The sequence below is a fragment of the Cryptomeria japonica genome, chromosome 2 (genome assembly GCF_030272615.1).
Source record: "Cryptomeria japonica chromosome 2, Sugi_1.0, whole genome shotgun sequence".
NCBI classification, from domain to species: Eukaryota; Viridiplantae; Streptophyta; class Pinopsida; order Cupressales; family Cupressaceae; genus Cryptomeria; species Cryptomeria japonica.
The window spans coordinates 557318128-557338780 of NC_081406.1; the positions used below are offsets into that span (position 1 = coordinate 557318128).

At 35.6% G+C, this 20653-nt stretch overlaps 1 protein-coding gene across 3 annotated transcripts; it reads left to right on the forward strand.

Annotated features, from left to right (window-relative positions):
* Positions 1 to 3036: 3036 nt before the first annotated feature.
* Positions 3037 to 8008, forward strand: LOC131038049 (alpha,alpha-trehalose-phosphate synthase [UDP-forming] 5). 3 transcript variants are annotated; one of them, XM_057970332.2, is made up of 5 exons: positions 3037 to 3538; positions 4288 to 4351; positions 4441 to 6884; positions 6984 to 7257; positions 7362 to 8008. In XM_057970332.2, the coding sequence occupies exons 3-5, from the start codon at positions 4897 to 4899 to the stop codon at positions 7680 to 7682; spliced, it is 2583 nt and encodes an 860-aa protein (XP_057826315.1). In that variant the 5' UTR covers positions 3037 to 3538; positions 4288 to 4351; positions 4441 to 4896; the 3' UTR covers positions 7683 to 8008. The 3 variants fall into 3 exon arrangements, with proteins under 3 accessions (XP_057826315.1, XP_057826316.1, XP_057826317.1); XM_057970333.2 differs by having other exon boundaries at positions 4288 to 4334; XM_057970334.2 differs by having other exon boundaries at positions 3037 to 3469; positions 4288 to 4334.
* Positions 8009 to 20653: the final 12645 nt, after the last annotated feature.

Sequence of the window (20653 nt, forward strand, 5' to 3'; positions counted from 1 at the left end):
CCCGAAACCCTATTTACAGGAAGTTGTCATAAAGATACTCACAACCAATCTGCAACCAACAACCAACAAAATAGGAGGAACACACTAGGAACGAGGAGTCGAGCACAGACAAACAAGAAAATAGAAACACAAGCAAGCACCACTACTAAAGGTTTTTGAGGGCCTCAAAAACCTCAACCTCAACCATCATCAACCTTAGAATATTGTTAGCTAAATGATAGGTTAAATATTTGTAAGGGGGAACAAAAAATCAACTTAGATTTTATCATAATATTCAAGATAAACTAATTACCTAAAGTAGAGAGGAAATAGTTGACGTGAGTCCACTCCAAATTATTGTGTTGTAAATCTAAATAGTTAGAATTAGAAAGCCTTTGATGCTAAGAGAGATATGAAAGATGTGTACATCTCATATAATATACGAATGAAAATATTAAAATACTTTAGTAAATACATGGGAAGAAGTCACCTATTGTTGAAAACTCTTATCATCAAAGTATAAACTTGAAATATTCTCCTACATTATGTCAATGCCTTCTTTATTATAGATAACATTAAAGACAAAAAAAAAATATTGCTTATCAATTGGAATACCTCAAATTGCAAATCAATCAATATAAGTCAAAAAATGTAGATAGAAGAGATGTTCATTACCAATGTCATGATCACTTTTGTCTAATAATTGTAAGCAACTTGATATACACATATTGATCTCATCCTTATAAATATATTTTGCATTTAAATATTTATCTAATTATTTTAATTCCTTACAACCTTCACAACTACTTTTTTACTATTATTCAATCCAAAAAAAACAAAAAAACAACACTTCTTACATTATCTTGAAAAAATAATTAATATAATAGCATCTTTACAGCACCCTAAGATATATTTTATTTGACTTGACAACCTTTATAAAACCAAAGTGGAACTTCTCATGAACAAAAGACTAGATGAATTCACATAAAAACACCCCTAAGAAAATCATATATTATACATGAGGTGAAATTCGAGATAAAGCATGGTTAGTGGACACTTGGTGGTTCTTAATAGGTCCAGGGATCAAGTCTAGACTCCGACATGTAAGGGATGAGGTTGGTATCAATGATTTGATGGAATTGATACCCTTTAGTCTTTGATTCTTAATAAAAGAGGTTTCAGTCTGAGACTCGAATTCTTATATTGTCTCTATCAAAAAAATACAAAACATGAAGACTTAAAAACAAAGTTGTGGTTTAAAGAGTAGGCAGTAATGGCTGTATAATCCTTCAGAAGACACATAAATTGACTTAAGCAGTTAAAAACTGCTTAAAAATGGGCCAATCTCAAACATACAGTGGTAGGTGGATGCATATATATACTGTACAAGAATTTGCTCTGCGTCACCAATTTTATCTTCCCCTGATTTTATTGCTACGCTCCAATTCTGAATGTATAATTGATTTAGAGACTACAAGTCTCAATCGCTCAAGGTTAGGTGTATATTCAGCATCTAATGAATAGAAAGAAGTCCAATGATTTCAGGCCTCTCGTGGCATATGGTGGCATTCAATGTCAAGGACAAACATTTCTTACGGGGCAAAGAAGGCCCACAAAGAAGCAGAAGCATGATCGCAATCAGATTGCACCTACCCTTCTACACCCAAATTCAAATGATCCTCCTTTCCCCCTCACGGAAATATATTCCCTGTCAGTGGGTTGGGTTTAGTTATCACACAGACTCACAGTGAATTGAATTGTTATCAAATGGGTTTGCAGTCATCCCACTTTTAACTTGCAAACATGTGCAAATGTAGAAGACTGTAAATTTATGTAAAATGGTTTAATGAATGAAATTTTTTTAATGATGTTTATGAAATCAGATAGTTTATGACAAGAATCTTTAAGAAAGAGAATGAATGAATGAAATTTTTTAATGAGACAGTTTATGGAATCTAAGATTGAAAACAACACAGAATCTAAGAGACACAATCAACAATCTAAAGTCCACTTCTGGTTTGCAAAAATGTTCCACATACAAATGTAGAAGACATTTAAAACTGGATAACCTGCAAATTTATGTCATATTGAATGATTGAATGAATGAAATTTTTTAATGATGTCTACGATGTACCGTTGATAGTATTTGATATTGGAAACAATACAAGAATCCCTATGGGACCCAAGATTGAAAACAACATAAAGAATCACAATCAACAAACCCCAGCCTCTACTTCTGAGTGTCCACTATCTCTTTGTTGATCATGATTCTTCTACTATAGATTTTGACCAGGTTATCTGCCATCTTTGCATTTTCCTCTTCAAACAAAGTAGTTAGAGATTCAACTTTCAGAGTATTGGTTAATTGACCTGGATGTCCTCATAGGCTAAACACTCCATGATGTCATGATATTTTTGCTTCCACCAATCTTGAAATGCAGAAAAAATGGTGCGAGCTAGTTCTTAACTAGACTAATAACATTTTAGCTTTCTATTTTGTAACCACCTTTCACTCATGATCACATGTAAAATTGAGACCCAATCACAAACTCCAACAATCACTTTTGTTTGTCTCTTTGCTAATCATGATTTTCACAAAATAGTTGACTTTTAGAGTATTACTATTAAATTCAATCTGCAAGTAACTTGTAATACAAATGTATATGGCATTAATGAAGCTGACAGTGTCAACAGGTCCAATGATACTCTTACACTGCATCATTTGCTGATCATGGATTCTATTCCTGACTGTCCACTATTTCTTTGCTGATCAAAATTCTCTTCTGCAAATTTTGATAAAGTTCTGTCATCTTTATTCCTCCTAATAAAATAGTTAAAAAATTTCAACTTCTAGTTAATACAAGCATTAACTAACTTGCAACCTGCAAATGCATATGACATTGAAGCTGGACAGTGCCAGCAGGTCCAATGATGCTCCTACACTGCGCCGTTTCCTTACGCATGGGTCCTTTTTTTGGCTCTTCTCTTCCACCACTAAAAGCCGTGGTTAAAATGGTCAGTAGTACAGTTCCGCAGTTAGGACTGGACTTGGAGCATGGGTCCCAAACATTTTGCTGGCGGGTCCTGAGGCCACCATGCCGAACGGCCTCGTTGAGATTCGGGAAATTATTCGCCCTAACCAGAGTTGACATGGTGTTAACTGAGATCAGAGTGAAAATCCATATTACCACCTCGGGTTCGGAACTAATTAGTGGGGTTTAGGAATAAGAATGGAGCATCTTCTATTTATCATTACAATGGTGGAATAATAAAGTATGGTAAAAGCATAGCTTTTTCGGTGGTGGAGATTGCACGAGCCCGTCTGATTCGTTTTACTTTGAGACCTCTTGGATTACTCCTTTTGCCGTTAATCTATTTTTTCGGCAACCATGATTTTCTCCCCCCTCTCAACTTTATGAGCAAATGAGTTGAAGATATTTGAACGGAGACACCCCGGATCTTTCAAGTTTGTAGAATTCTCGATACCCAGGTGGGAAAACAAAAGCAATTTCGAGCTTCTCTATCTTGCATTGTTCAAGCATTAGCGAGTTGATGACTGGTATGTGTGTGTTTTCAGGATTTTAAGCAGCGTAACAGATTTTTGTTTTCTAAAGCTCTAGTGTCCAAAGCAGCTAGGAGTCTGAATTAGCATTTTCCATTAGTTTGCTGAGGTGCTCAACCAGTAAGCTACGGCCCTTTGTGGTTTGGAATGTTGCTTCTCGGTGCATAGTCTTAGGAGGGACTTGCAGTAGGTTTTCAAGCAGTTTGGAATCTTTCATTCTTGGAATGACCCTGATCACGTGTATTTTGAGGTTAGGATGCTTAGGAACAAGGTTTTTGAGGGTCCTGAGTTTGAAATATGCTAAACGTGTTTGGGGATGTTTATCTGCACAATATATTTTGAAAATGCTTACTCCCACTTTTTTAAGAGGCAAAACACTGAATATGGGGAGTCACCAATGAATTAAGCTAGCACTTTCCATATTTTTATGCCTGAATGTTCCTTGGTGTAATTATGTTGAGCAGAATTACGCAATAATTTGTAGCTATGGTATTTCAATCAATTAATTAAACAAGGGTTTTTAGTTTAAAATGACAAACCCATAGAAAGACTATTTTTAAATTTAAGAGGGCACAACCAAATTTGCACTAGAGCACTGTAAAAGTCATCTCATCTCATGGTCCAGTGTGCCTTGTCATGGCTAATTACAAATAGAGGTGTTTAGAAACTCGGTGCAAAATTCAAATGATTTGGAAGCCGGTTTTTGAGAGTTTATGGTAATAACGTTTACGCTTACTACTTTACAGGTTGACTCGATTCAAGTTCAGAGGCTCTCAAATGGAAAAATCTCAAAGTATGTACGCATTCAAGGTGTTTGAATCTCTGCACTAGCAATAAGTTTTTGTGTTTTAAATAGATGTACTCAAATGTTCTAAGGTGTAAAAGGTTTTGACATTCAGGAACAGGGAAATTTGTATGTTTAGAAGGCTCAGGTTTGGATGTTTTGATGGTTAAATTGCTGACAGCTGACCTGTTTCAAGCCTCATTTATCACATACTTGAAGACGTCAAGGTGGCCTAGTGCTGGGTCTTGAGGCCCACAGAACTTAGGGCATCAAGAATAGAGTTCTGGGACTCGAGCTGGAAGCATAGTATATAGTTTGGCATATGAAAGAGTATGAGGTTCATTGAATTCGTTTTGTAAATCTGAAGTGTGAGGAGTCACTTTGATGTGATTGGCTTTTGTGCCATATGATTTGAATTTGGTATTTTTAAGTCTCCATAATCTTAATACATTCACACTTCTAGTCCAAATCATCAGCATGCTGTAGAATCCGGCAATTTAAGGAAGAAACTTAGTTGTCTCAGATTGGCCTGGTTTTTCAAAGCATTTCATAGATTTACTCTTACAGCCAAATGGTGTCTAGATCATATTCAAACTTGTTGGACCTGGCTTCAGGTGAGTCTCTGAACTTAGGGCGAGTAGGTAGGCGACTCCCTAGGGTAATGACTGTGGCAGGAATCATTTCAGAGCTTGACGATGACAATTGCAACAGTGTAGTTTCAGATGCACCTTCATCTGTCATTCAGGAACGAACAATAATTGTAGGGCACCAGCTTCCTTTAAGGATTGAGAGGAAATCTGATAACAAAGGGTGGGCTTTCAGCTGGGATGAGGATTCATTGCTTTTGCAGCTTAAAGATGGGCTTGCAGAGGATGTGGAGGTTGTCTATATTGGTTGCCTCAAGGTGGAAGTTGATCCAAGCGAGCAGGATGATGTTGCTCAGGTATTGCTAGAGAATTTCAAATGTGTACCAGCATTTCTTCCTCCTGAACTTTCAAGCAAATTTTACCATGGTTTCTGTAAACAACAACTGTGGCCACTCTTCCACTATATGCTACCTCTTTCACCAGATCATGGTGGCCGATTTGATCGGTCTCTTTGGCAAGCTTATGTTTCTGTTAATAAGATATTTGCAGACAAGGTCATGGAAGTGATTAGCCCTGATGATGATCATGTCTGGGTGCATGATTACCATTTGATGGTATTGCCCACCTTTTTGAGGAAGAGATTTAACAGGGTGAAGCTTGGTTTTTTCCTGCACAGTCCCTTCCCCTCTTCGGAAATTTACAGAACTCTCCCTGTTCGAGATGAAATCCTTCGGGCTCTCCTTAATTCAGATTTAATTGGCTTCCATACATTTGATTATGCAAGGCACTTCTTATCCTGTTGCAGCAGGATGCTTGGCCTTTCCTATGAGTCAAAGAGGGGTTATATAGGGCTCGAATACTATGGCCGCACTGTAAGTATCAAGATCTTGCCAGTGGGCATTCACATGGGTCAGCTACAGTCTGTGCTGAATCTTAGTGATACAGAAACCAAAGTCATAGAGCTGAGAGATCGTTTTAAGGGAAAGACTGTTTTTCTTGGTGTGGACGATATGGATATTTTTAAAGGCATAAGCTTAAAGTTACTCTCAATGGAACAGCTTCTTATACAACATCAGGAGTGGAGAGGCAAGGTGGTTATGGTTCAGATTGCAAATCCTGCAAGGGGTCGAGGAAAAGATGTTCAGGAAGTGCAGGAAGAGACATATGCTACAGCCAAGAGAATAAATGAGATGTTTGGCAACTCAAACTATAAGCCTGTGATACTGATTGATAAGCCTCTTCAATTTTATGAGAGAATTGCTTACTATACTGTTGCAGAATGTTGCATGGTCACTGCAGTGAGGGATGGAATGAATCTCATTCCCTATGAATACATCATTTGCAGGCAGGGAAATTCTAAATTAGATAAAATATTAGGACTGAGTCCATCTTCCGCAAAGAAGAGCATGCTAGTTGTTTCAGAGTTTATTGGATGCTCGCCTTCTCTTAGTGGAGCCATCAGGGTCAATCCCTGGAATATTGATTCAGTTGCTGAGGCCATGGACACAGCCATTGTTATCCCTGAGTCTGAAAAGCAACTAAGACATGAAAAACACTATCGGTATGTGAGCACTCATGATGTGGGGTACTGGGCTCGTAGTTTTTTGCAAGATTTGGATAGAGCATGCAGGGATCACAACAGGAGGAGGTGCTGGGGCATTGGCTTTGGATTGAGTTTCAGGGTAATTGTGCTTGATACAAACTTCAGGAAGCTTTCAACAGAACATATTGTCTCTGCATATAAAAGGACCAAGAGTAGAGCAATTTTGATGGATTATGATGGTACTATGATGCCACAGGCTTCTATAAATAAAACTCCTAGCCCAGAGGTACTTTCTATTTTGAATAGTTTGTGTAGTGATCCTAAGAATTTTGTGTTTATTGTAAGTGGAAGAGGGCGGCAAAAACTCAATGAGTGGTTTTCCCCTTGTGATAAGCTGGGAATTGCAGCAGAGCATGGGTATTTCTTAAGGTGATAATTTATTTAAGTTTGTCCATTCTGATGAACAGCTGTAGTTCTTAGGAGTAGTGCACAAGATGATATTTTCTCATTTATTTCTCTGGGTCTCAGGTGGAGTCCACATGCTGAATGGGAAACATGTGTGACTGTAGCAGACTTTGATTGGAAACGAACTGCTGAACCTGTTATGAAATTATATGCTGAAACTACAGACGGCTCTGCAATAGAATCAAAGGAAAGTGCTTTGGTTTGGCATTATCAGGATGCTGACCCAGATTTTGGATCCTGCCAGGCAAAGGAGCTACTTGATCATCTTGAGAGTGTACTCGCAAATGAGCCCGTTTCTGTCAAGAGTGGTCAACATATTGTAGAGGTCAAACCTCAGGTATGAAAACTTGTATACATATTAGATCACCATATACCTCGCTTTTTGATAATTTGTGGTGCAAAGATTACCTGTGTTGTTCACAAAGCATGTTGTAAATGCAGGGTGTCAGCAAGGGACTGGTAGCAGAACGGCTTCTTTCAACAATGATGCAGAGAGGTACAATACCAGATTTTGTTCTTTGTATTGGAGATGACAGATCCGATGAAGAGATGTTTGAGTGCATCACAAGTGCCTTATCTGGACCATCACTGTCATCTATAGCAGAAGTGTTTGCATGTACAGTGGGTCAGAAGCCCAGTAAAGCTAAATACTATTTGGATGATACTGCGGAAATCATAAGAATGCTCCAGGGTCTGGCCTCAGCTTCAGATCAAGCAGCACGAAATTCATTTCCACATTTTTCTCTTGAGAGTGCACCTTGAACTTATTGGAGATGTGCCTAGAAATGCTCTTGCATAAGGAAGTTGACATCACGATAGGGAGCATGTAAGGTCTGTCATAATGAGATTTGAAGGGAGGGTGGAATTCAGTCATTGTTGTTTCTTTCTTTGAGGAAAGGATGAACCTTTTAACATTTGTTCCGTGAAGTAGGGCATGACATTCTAGTATTAAGGAGTCGAAGTAAGTTGATGTCATTATATTGTGAGTATGAGTGAGTGATTTGGATTTGCACAAGGATTGTCCATTTGTTCTTAAAATGCAGAGATGTAACCTTGTTTTCATTTTATAGCATTTAATCGTTGCTTTAGTCTATTTGTAAGTCAACTGGCATGCATTTTTCATTGTAGAAAATCTTGTGGTTATGCTTAGCCCCCATTCGAATCAGGGCCATGAATTTTAGTAGGTGAACCATGGAGCTATTGAGAATGTACATAATGAAAATATTTCTATGTTATGATGATTGTGTAGGCAGGGGAACTAACCATGGTGTCAAGATTGCAGTGCATGTCAATGTCCAATCCTGCCCTACCTAATATGAAGGGGTTTATACGTTGGCGTTTCTGTAGGCCTATGTTACAGTGCTATGGTTTTCTTTGCAAGGGCCTAATGCACTATATATAAAGACTCTCATATTTTTCATCAGCAGAAACTCTTTTTGAAATCTGTAAGTCCTAAAGCAGTATGTTAGTTGTAATTTTTGGGCCGAGTACTGAGTAGATTCATCTGCTAGTAGAACACAATATCTAGTGATTTTGCATTTGCCAAATCTAAAACCCTTCCAGCATTTATAATATTCTGGTCTCGATGTTTTCCTGTCAACTGAACTGAACTTCCAAGTACCGAGATTCTTGACTACTACTATGTTCTTGACGGGCTGTTGAAATAACTTCGTTGAATAATGTGTTAAGAGTTTTGAGCTCAAGTGTCAGCTTGGGGAAAGTTCAGGATGCTCATAGAGCACTGTTCGTACACAGTGCTGGATCTGTTTCTCCAGCAGATTCTTAAATTTGAAAATTCAGACATGCCAATAAATTCATGTCCTGTTAAAATCATCTTAAATGATAGGTACATCACAATTATAGTCCAGAACTGTTCAATGAGAAGTTCAGAGAACATTTTATGACCATCTCATGAAGATAAAACATTATATGTTCAGTCCAAAAATATTGAACCTAACAACATAAACCTTTAGAAATAAGAAAATGTAATGTGAAGCATGCTATTCATAAATTAGAAACCTGAAATTTGTGGTAATGATTGGTTATTATCCTATCCATACGTTGTACGGGGATCAATCTGTATTTTATATATCAAATCTTAAAAACCATCTTGCATGTTTCTCAGAATGAAGTACATATCTCACAGAGAACTGTCAACCACGCCGACTGTGTGATTGCAATATGCGGTGTGGACATTTCTAGTGCTGGAACTCCATTTGCTGATGCAAATCAGCTGTAGAGTGCTCTCTATAATTCACTAAAATCGAAACAAGTACATCACATTTTTGTGCATGATTATCTATTTTTATCATCATGTTCTCTCAGGTCTGCAATTGTAACGTATGGAATAAATTCTATTGAGATGTCCCCAAGTGCAGAAGAATTATACTTAGAATAACTTGTACTGCAAGTTAATTCCATCCCTTCTGGTGTGTTCAAATTTCCAACGTCTTGTTTGGGAATTTGGTTATCAGAATGATTTGTCCAACATGATTAGATCATAATGGCTAAAATCTGGAAAGGTAAACAGATGACAAATCTGTATGCTGTAGCCTGTCCCACTTTAAAAAAAAATTAAATCGGTTGTGGTGAGAGAACACACCAGTCAAGTGGGTGAGTTTTTTATAAATTAAAGTGTCATTTTTTCGTTGGGAAAAAAGAAGTTAAAATATGAAATTAGTATTCAAATAAAAAAGTATTACATTATCGTAAATAAAAATTAATAATAATTAATAATAATAAGTGATGATATATTTATAATCTAAAAAGAAATGATCTTTAGATTTATTTTCTTATAGTTTTTGTAATGACATAATTTGTTATTTTATGTTATTTTTTATTTAATTTTGTACCTCGAGGAAATGTTTTGAGATGTGTATATGAGGACAAATGAGGACAAATGGTCCAATCTTATGTAATGTTGGACTTCTTATGTAACCTTTCTTCCACTTTTAGATGCACAACTTTTATACCTAGCACACACCTTATTCATATGATTATTCATTCAAATGACTTGTATTTTGATCAATAGAATGGTATTCACACAAATTATTTGAAGCAAGAAATTGAGTCTATTTTAGAGGAAATCTCATGGGGAGGAAAAATCGTGATAGGAATGGGTGTTTATATATTTGTTTAAAAACGAGATTTTGAGCCTACACTGATATTTCAATGACATGCTACTCATTATGGTTTGGAGCCTTGTTTCTAAATGAATAGCCATTACAAATGGGTGTTCATTTCTTAAAGCTATTTTTTTATTCTCCACACAATATCATTTTTTTTGTTATTCATAATGCATAGACAAATGGGAAACACCCAATTCTATGGCTATTAAAGAAGAGAAAATTGAAGCAAAATTATTGCTCACAATGCCACTTTAAGCATAATGTACCTTGGGAAGCAGTCTATGGAGGATGTTAAAAAGACTACAAATTTATCAATTTATTTGCATAATGTACCTTGGGAAGCAGTCTATGGAGGATGTTAAAAAGACTACAAATTTATCAATTTATTTGATGATTAAAAAATGAACAAAGGCATGGAAATAAATGAGGAATTGAAGGATAAAGTATTACATCTCACCACCTATATTGAACGCCTAGTTAAGGTTATGGATTCTTCAATTGGAACCACCTCTTCATAGTTTATCTAGGTATAAAGAAATAGATACTTCTTGTAGGCGAATTGAAAGATATTATTAGAGCATTAAAAATATGGAAAGTAGAATTGTTACTAATAGGTTATTGATGAAGTGGCTACTATCTGTGATAAGTTTGTTAAGGAGTAGGATGCAATGAAAATATTGGAAGAGAATATGTATGAAGAGTTAATAGCCATAAAAAATTGACTATCCTCACATTGTGGAGTTAGTAAATGTGGACTTTTCAATTCTAGTGGATGAAGGAATATTAGATGGCATTAAACCTTAGTTCACTAAAAATGGAAGGAAGCATATAAGCTTTGGAGGGAGATTTTGAGAAGTTGTTAGGAAAAGTTCAAAACAACATATGGTATGATGTAAAATGTCATGGGTGACATGCACAATTTTGTGGGAGAAATTGGGTATTGTTTGTATGATGACAAAAATTCAACTTAGTACAAGTTCTAAATCAACAATTCGATGATGCGATTCAAAAGGAATCTCCAAAATAAGGAAATTTTGATTCATCCTCAATCATCAAACTTATGAGGATATGTTACAAGCAAGTACATGAGTTACTATTAGATATCTTCATCAAGGTTGATGTCAGATTTGTGCACTCAAATGGACAAGATCTAAATTCTATGAATATCATAATGAAAAAATTTAGGACATTTTTAGAAGAGAAAATATAGAAAGATACTCAAGATAGCTAAGAGTGTGCATAAGCTTTGTGACACACATTTGAAAGTTAAGTTTCGAGTAAAATGTAATGAAGGAATAAAAAACAAAAGACAAAATTGTTTTGGTCTTCCATGTATTTGTCTCTTTTTGGTTTTTAGAGGGAATAGATTTTCACCTTCCCCGACCAACAAACCTATATAAATACAATTGTAACACATTGTGAAGGGTTAGAAAGCCTCCAAAACTTACTTTGAATATAATATGCTAAATTTTCTCTTTCTTTTTTCATTTTTCATTTTCATAATATTTTCAATCTCTAATGGGTTTTCTTATTCTTGTTATATTTAATACAATGAATGTTTGGTAGATCCAAAATGAGTTTTCACATCACTAACATAATGTTGATGGTGAGGTCTTATATATGATGAACCTAAACACATTTGTATGGTTTGAAATTGAACACATTGGCTATGGGAGTGCTTCCTCAATCTACATAGTGAGATTGGTAGTTGTTACAATACTCTCATGGTTACTTATGGTCCCTTGGAGTTTGCAACTTCCTATTTTTTTCATCAAAGGAAACAAGTTGGGGGAGGAATAGTTTTATTTGGATTTCTCCATTCACCATATGATGTATGGAGCATGTAGCAAAAGTTTTAATTGTCTTTTCAACTTTAGCATGTATAAATTATACTTATAACATATGCATTGTTGTCACAACAATCCAATTTATATTCTTTTGAAATTGGAACAAAATAACATAAGTGTCTTTTTGAATTCCTTTTTGTTTAAATTTTTATTTTGAAGTTGATTAAATTGTCGTAAGATTTTGACTTGTATTTTCTTTTCAATTTTAATGTTGAAATTACTCGTGCAAAGTTTGAAGGTCTTAAACTAAAACTAGAGTGATTTCAAATAGGTTATTCTTAATCAAATTCATTAAGCTAAAACTCTAGATATTGTTAATAACTTTTTGTATTCATCAAAGCCCTTTGAATATATTAGCCAAAACACTTTCTTGCTAAGTTTTTTTGGTTAACCTCTCAAAGTATAATTAATGAAGAATCTTGAAGCTAGATAGTTTCCAAGTGGGAGAACCATTATCATTCTAATGTGTTCTTGTGTCAAGACACATGTTAACAAATTGTTGTAAAGTCTTAGTAATGCCAACAAAGTGCACATGTAGGGAACTAGCAGGTTACCATTAAGATGCTTTTGTTAAGCAAGACCTGCATTGAAAACATGTAATTTAGTTAAGAAATAGTGACATGATGAGTTTGACTCACTCTTCCAAGAGTTTTATACCTATTAGAGGATTTCTTTGGTGGCAATTTTGTATTGTTTTAGATTAATGTGTGTTTAATTATGTATATTTTTATTCTTAGATATCTAATTTACTAAATATTATTCATCTTTACACATTAAAATCTATCTAGATGGTAAAAATGGGTGTAATGAAGTGTTGAGAAGTTTGAGCATTGTTAATTATTATGTTGATAATTACACATATGGTTTATCCACTCGAGTTTTGTGGCCTCTATAACACACCTCTATCTTTCCAAGACTAAGGACCCAAGTGGCTTTAATTTTTCAATCTTTGCTTTCATTAGTCTTGTATATCTTTCATCTGGGAGGCAAAAAATTGGGTTATGTTGTCGTCGTAGTATTTGACCCTGGCTCAACATTATCATTTGATTGTATTCAATTATTAAAGTTCTTGATTATGATCTAGGTGTGATTAAATGTTTGTAGGGGTGATCTAAGATCAAATTTATTGGTGTTTTTGGACTCTTCATTTTAAACATGACATTTTCGACTTTGAAACTTCCACATGATTACATTTTGTTAAGTTACTTGTCACATTTGTGGTTATGTCAAAAGCAATTACTTTGTTTGATTAATGGAATCACCAAATTCTTGTTAGGGACTCTTAGTTAGAATTGACTTTCAAAAGGGTTTATATCCTCTTGATTCATTCAATAAATAGTCAAATCACCAATGTTTTAATTGTAAGTCAAATCATCTATTCACGTGTTGTGTTAATATTCCAAGTCTTCCACCCTTTGAACCCTTTTTCTTTTTGTATTGACCTTTGGTTTGAATTTACACTTGGATTCAATGGATTAGATTATTCTCACATTTTTTAATTATTAAAATTCTTAATTAGGATCTACGAGTAATTAAATGTTTGTAATGTGATCTAGTTCAAATGTCTTGGTGTTTGTACAACCATAATTTTAAAATGTGCATTTTCAACTTCAAAACTTCCACATGGTTTGAATTGGTAAAGTTCTTGATTACAATTGAGGATTGGTTAAATATTTGTAGGGGTAATCTCGTTCAAATGTATTGGTGTTTTTTGCACTCATCATTTTAAATATGACATTTTCAACTTTAAAACTTCCACTTGATCACTTTTTGTTAAGTTACTTGTCACATTCATGGTTATTTCAAAATCACTTACATTGTTTTGTTTAATAGAATCACTAGATTCTTGTGAGGGACTCCTAGTTAGACTTTACTTTCAAAAGGCTTTCAATCCTATTGGTTCATTCAAAGGATAATCAAATCACCATTGTTTTAATTGTAATTCAAATCATCTATTCATGAAGTTTTAATATTCCAAGTCTTCCACCCTTTGAACCTTTTTTATTTTTATTTTGACTTTTGGTTTGAATTTTATACTTAGGACTCAATGGATTACATTATTCTCACAATTTTATTTGATAGTGTCTTTTTCATTGATGTACAAACTAAACATATTCCTTTTTAGCCTAATTAGTGGTTGTCACTATTTGTAATCATGTGTTTCACATTGTTAGAGAAGAAGCAAGATTGCACAATCTTAACCATTCACCAAAGTGGAGGTCTCATTTTGTGTAAGATCCTAGTAAATTCATCATGGCTATTGGTGTGCATATGAGTATCATCTTCTTGAGGATTTTAAGGTAACCATAGCATTTATGTGTATTTTACCTTCTTGTAGCTCTTAGATGGCATGTCTCTTAGTTTGCACTTATTTGTTTATTATTCTAGGGATGTGTAGAAAATTAATTGGGTTATTTAAATAGTGTCTGAATATTATTTTGATGTTTATGAGTTTTTCACAAGCTATGAGTTTACATTACTCATTTCTCTTTGATTTAGAGACTTCAACTTGTGTTTCTAAATAATTAACCCTAAATTGCATCTCCCTCAACCTTCACTTTGAAATTATATTTTTATTTAGCTTGTAAGTGTAAAGTGCATTTTAGTCTCAAACCTTGAAAGATACATCACTATCAAACTTTCTTCTAGCATATCTGCTTTCAAATTAGAGTTCTCATTTGAATTTTCACATGCTACAAATTCTCTTCATAACATCAAGCTCCAAAAGAACAAACCCTATCAAATTCTAAAGTCTTAACACTTTGAAAATTAAAGTTTAATTTACATCTCACAATCTCAACTCTGAGTTCATTGTACTCAAGCTTCAACACTAAAATTGAATTTACACGAATTAAATATCAAAACCTAAACTTTGGATATCCATTATTGCTAAATTTGCAAATCATAAAATATGTATATATTTAATGGTGCAGTCACGGTTAGGAGAGACCTCAAGAAGATCAATCCAGACCATGTAGTAGGAGCAAACACAATGAAAAAAAGGCAAGATAATGGAGGTAATGCATGATTGATTGAATTATATCATGAAAACCAATTACAATCTGTCAGCAACATGCAAGCTACAAGGTCTGGCTCACTGACCTGAATACATGCATGCTCAATTATAGTCTCGGTCAACTCCAGACCTCTTCATCTTAAGAGAGATCTTATGTGTCCACAAAAACCTCCTGCTACAAGGTAAATTGCATTTCTTTATATGATCTAGAGGGATCCACGTCGGGCCAAGAAGAATCAAATGCCGAAGAACAAGATGAAACGTGTAAAACAACCAAGTCGGTCTCCGCCGAAGAGAATCCTCCAAAAAATCCAAAGGATAGAGTGCGGACCAAAGGGAAGGTCAGCCACACATCAAGGAACATTGTAAGGAACAAACCGAAGCTCTGCAAGCTACGAGAATAATCCGCAAGACTCACCAAAGCCAAAATAGGTCCAAGCGGTTCTGGTGTTCTAAGCCAGAGAACTGTCTCAGAATTTGGAATCGATAACTCGCTAGAAAAAGATCCAAACATTCTGCGAACTTGGGGTAAGGGAGATCGACATTTCCTCAAGCAAAATCCATCTCCACAAGATCCGGTGAGAAAATGCAAGAAAATGTAGAAAGAAATGCTGAAACTACAAAGCACGAAATAAACTGAAAATAAATATTTTTGGTTGATGCAAGCTTGCCAAGAACCAGGAATGCTCCTGCATCAAACATCTAGGGTTGTAGAAAAGTGAGCCTCTCACTTTTCTAGGGTCCAAGGAAAACCAAGGCGGTCTACCTCTTCCTGAGAAATCCAAGAAGAATCTTCAACTGGTCTATCCTTCCATTTCACAAGATACTTTTTGTATTGATTGCTCCAGGTGCTATGCCCAATCCTACTATCCAAAATGTCTTCAATCTGATCTAGCTCCTTCCAAGGCATTTGCTTCTCCAAGTCTACAATACTGTCTTTACTGAATTTTGATTCATGATACTGATGTAGATCTATAATGTTGAATATAGGTGAAATACCCAAAATTTCCAGTAACCCCACTTCATATGCATTTTCGAAACTGAATTTCCTCAAGATCTTACAAGGTCCAAACTTTCTCATCTGCAATTTATTATAGGTTCCAACTAAAAATCTTTCTTTTCTCAGGTACACCATCACTTCATCACCTACTTCAAATTCCTTATGTCTTCTCTTCTCATATGCTTTCTCCTTATACATGTCTTTCATATCCTTCAATTGTTGTTTGACCTGAACATGTAAGGCCTTCATATGATCTGCAAATTCTTTTGCTTCTGCACTCCTCTTTTCTTCATTACCGATATCTCTCAATTTTGATATACCTCTAGGGTGCACTCCAGTAACAATTTCAAAAGGTGTTCTTCTGGTAGTCCTATTCACTGAATTATTGGAGGCAAACTTGTCTTGTGCAAGAATCAAATCCCAACTTCTGGTCTTCTCTCCAACTAAGCATCTCAACAAATTTCCCAAACTCTGGTTTACTACCTCTGTTTGTCCATTAGTCTGTGGATGAAAAGTAGAATTGAATTTCAAATTTGTCTTCATCTTCTTCCAAAGTGTCCTCCAAAAATAACCAACAAACTTAGTGTCTATGTTTGAAACTATGCTCTTAGGTAATCCATGCAATCTCACTACCTCCTTGAAAAATAAGTCAGTTACATGCGCTGCATCTAATGTCTTCTTACAAGGTATGAAATGAGCCATCTTCAAGAATATAACCACTACCACAAATATAGAATCATTTCCTCTATGTGTCTTAGGTAATCCAAGTATGAAATCCATGCTTATGTCCTCCCAAGGTCTCTCCGGAAATGCCAAAGGTTTATACAATCCCACATTCTCACTACTACCCTTTGCAATCTGACAAACTCTATAGCTTTGCACAAATTTCCTAACATCCTTATGAATCTGAGGCCAAAAGTAATGTTCACTCACCAATGCCACTATTTTGTCAATACCAAAGTGTCCAGCTAATCCTCCACTATGCTTCTCCTTTATCAAATTCTTCCTCATAGAACTCTTAGGTATACATAATTGAAATCCTCTTAATAACATCCCATCGTGAATGAAATAATCCAACCACTGACTTCTATACACCATAACCAGTTCTCTACATGCTTTCCAAGGTTCTACAAAATCTGGGTCATCATCATACAAGGTCTTGAATTCCTCAAATCCTAACACTGTCACTCTCATCTCTGTCAGCAAATTCCTCCCTTTACTCAATGCATCAACAACTTTGTTTGACTTTCCACTTCTATGCTTCAACACAAAGGTGTAACTCTCCAAGAACTCTACCCATCTCATGTGTCTTTGATTCAACTTACTCTGACTATTTAGATACTACAAATCTTGATGATTGACATACAACACAAACTCCCTAGGTAACATGTAATGTCTCCACTTCTTCAAGGCTTGAATTATGACATAGAATTTTTGATCATACACTAAATATATCCTCCTTGCATTATTCAACTTCTCATTGAAATAAGTTATTGCTCTTCCTTCCTAACTTAACATTGCTCTAATTGCACTTCCACTTTCATCACAATCCACTTGAAATACTTTGCTAAAATCTGGTAAAGCTAACACGGGCTGCTTAGTCACCTACTTCTTCAACAATTCAAAACTCTTATTTACTTTGTTTGTCCATTTTAAATCCTTCCTATCTCTTGTCATTGTCTCAGTCATAGGGCTACAAATTGAACCAAATTTTTTAATAAACTTATGGTAGAAACTAGCCAATCCATAAAATGATCTTACCTCTCCAATGCTTTCTGGTGTAGGCCATTCAATAATTTCTCTCACCTTCTCTAGGTCCATCTTCAATCCATCCGCATATATCACAAATCCCAAATAGACTAATTCTTCCTTCATGAAAAGGCATTTTTTAAAATTTATCAACAACTTCTCTTCTCTCAATCTCTGCAAAACTTGTCTCAAATGCAACATATGTTCCTCCTTTGTCTTACTGAAAATCAATATGTCATCCAAATACACAATAACAAACTTACCCAAGAACTTCTTCAATATCTCGTTCATTAATCTCATGAAAGTACTTGGTGCATTAGTCAACCCAAAAGGCATCACTAACCATTCATACAATCCTTCATTTGTCTTGAATGTTGTCTTCCATTCATCTCCTTCTTTGATTTTGATATGATGATATCCAATCTTCAAGTCTATCTTTGTGTAGTATTTGGCTTCACTCAAACAATCCATTATGTCATCCATCCTAGGCAAAGGAAACCAATACTTCACTGTGATCTCATTTATTGCTTTGGAAACGGTACACATCCTCCATTCTCCATTCTTCTTAGGTGCTAACATGGCTGGTACTACACAAGGACTCAAAATTTCTCTGATCAAACCTTTCTTCAACAATTCCTGCACTTGTCTATTCAACTCTTCATTTTCTATCATTATCATTCAATGTGCTGCTTTGTTAGGAAAACTAGCTTCGGGAATTAGGTCCATGCAATGGGTGATACTTCTCATGGGTGGTAATCCATCAGGTACATTATCTAAAATGATGTCTTCATACTCTGTCAGCAAATCCTTTATCTCCTCCGGTTGTTCTTCTTGCTTTGGTTTCTCAGTCTTCTTAGGAACTAGGGAAAAACACACATTCTCATGTTTCATTCCATCGAGGAATTTCCTTCCATCAACTAGATAGATTCTTGCATTCGTACAGACTTCACTTTTCAAGGGCTCCTCCAAGGGTAACGAGTTTTGTTTCATCCCATTTGCTACAATTGTGTATATGTTCTTTCTCACATCATGTATTGCTTGTCTATCGAATTTCCAAGGTCTTCCCAACAAAATATGATAAATATCCATAGGCATAATATCACACACAACTTCATTGTGATAATTTCCAATTTTTAATTTCACTAAACATTGCTCACTTACTAGTATTTTATGATCTTCCTGAATCCATGCTATCTGATAGGGCTTAGTGTGCTTCAACCTTTCCAAATTAAGCTTATTCACCATTTCTTCTGAAACAAGGTTATCTGCACCACCACTATCAATTATAAATGTACAACACTTACTAGATACCTTACACCTGGTTTTGAACAAATTCCTCCTCTACAAGGGTTCCTCATCATCTCCGGTATGACACAATGCTCTCCTCATCATCAAAATTTCTCCATTTTCCAGTTTGTTAGTTGATCCAGTATGGTCTTCTTCTACCAATGTTGTTCTTCCAATTCTCTCTACCTTCTTACATTCAAAAGCACCATGTCCTTCTCCTCTGAACTTAAAGCAGGTTCCTCTAAACACTCTCTTATCTTGCCTTCTGTCATCTTTTCCATAACCTTCATTCCGATAACCATCAGATTCCCTTCTCTGGTAAAAATTTATATCATCCTTCTAGTATGAACTACCATGCTTGCTTACTTCCTTGTCCTTGTTCTGATCTACATAGGTTCCTCTTCCTCTGAAATATCCTCTTCCTCCTTGAAATCTTCCTCCGGAAAATATTCCACCTCTACCTCTTTGTCTCTACTCATGTCTTTTGTTTATCTTCTCTCATGCTTTCAGGACATATTGATAAGATTCTTCAACACTCTGCAACTTGATCAAACCGAGTTCATCTTGTATAGACATCCGCAACCCATTCAAATATCTTGCAACTTGTTCAATTTCATCATCAATATGTCTGGATCTGATATTGAACTTGTAGAATGCTTCAGTATACTCCTTCACACGAGATTCCTTCTACTTCAGGTTCTGTAATTTCCGAAACAAATTCACTTGATAATCAACTAGCAAAAACTTTGATTTTAACTTGGTAACCATCCGCTCTCCCATGATTTGATCTTCTCTTTACCTCTTCTCTGTCTATCAACTTGCAAATGTTCCCACCAAAGAGATGCATGACCCTTCAACCTAGTATAGGCATATTTCACTTTTCGTTCTTCTGTGGTATTCTCAAAATCGAAATATTTCCCCATCTCCAAGATTTAATCCATCAATTCATTTGAATCCAACTTGCCATCATAATCTAGTGGATTAAAATATGGTTTTGTGTTCGCCCTATTCAAAACCCTCAATAACCTTTCTTCATCCAGATCGATCACCAATGGATTTGCTAATTGTTTTGCTGGTGCTTCTTCTTCTTCATCTTTGCTCACATATTCAATATGTCAACCCCTTCTCTGGTCCATTTCAACAGCTTCCAACCAGGCTACAATTCCTCACAACATTTCTATCACAACAAGGTCTGCATTCCCACGCGCTCCACCATTCCTATTTCCTCTTCGTGCCATCTTCATGTCATCTTCACGGTAGTCCTCTACGGCTGCAAGTCGGATCCTCAATCCACCACCCTACAACAAAATCTTCAGGACAACACAATCCCGAAATGAAATCTTGCTCTAATACCACTTGGTGTAGTCACGGTTAGGAGGGACCTCAAGGAGATCAATTTGGGTTGTGCAGCAGGAGTAAACAACAAAAATAAGGCAATACGATGGAGGCAATGCAAAACTTATTGAATTATATCATGAAAACCAATTACAATCTGCAGGCAACATGCGGGCTACAAGATCCGACTCATTGGCCTGAATACATATGTGCTCAAATACAGTCTCGGTCAACTCTGGACCTCTTCATCTCAAAATAGATCTTATGTGTCCTCAAAAACTTCTTACTACAAGCTAAATTACATTGTTTTATATGATCTAGAGGGATCCGCGTCGGCCCAAGAAGAATCAAATGCCAAAGAACAAGATGAA

What these genes read in the sequence shown, in the direction of transcription:
- LOC131038049 (XM_057970332.2), top strand. Translation starts at nt 4,897, where the DNA reads ATGGTGTCTAGATCATATTCAAACTTGTTGGACCTGGCTTCAGGTGAG. An exon ending in GAGCATGGGTATTTCTTAAG is followed by an intron (nt 6,885 to 6,983) that starts GTGATAATTTAT and finishes TCTGGGTCTCAG; the next exon opens with GTGGAGTCCACATGCTGAAT. An exon ending in TTGTAGAGGTCAAACCTCAG is followed by an intron (nt 7,258 to 7,361) that starts GTATGAAAACTT and finishes TTGTAAATGCAG; the next exon opens with GGTGTCAGCAAGGGACTGGT.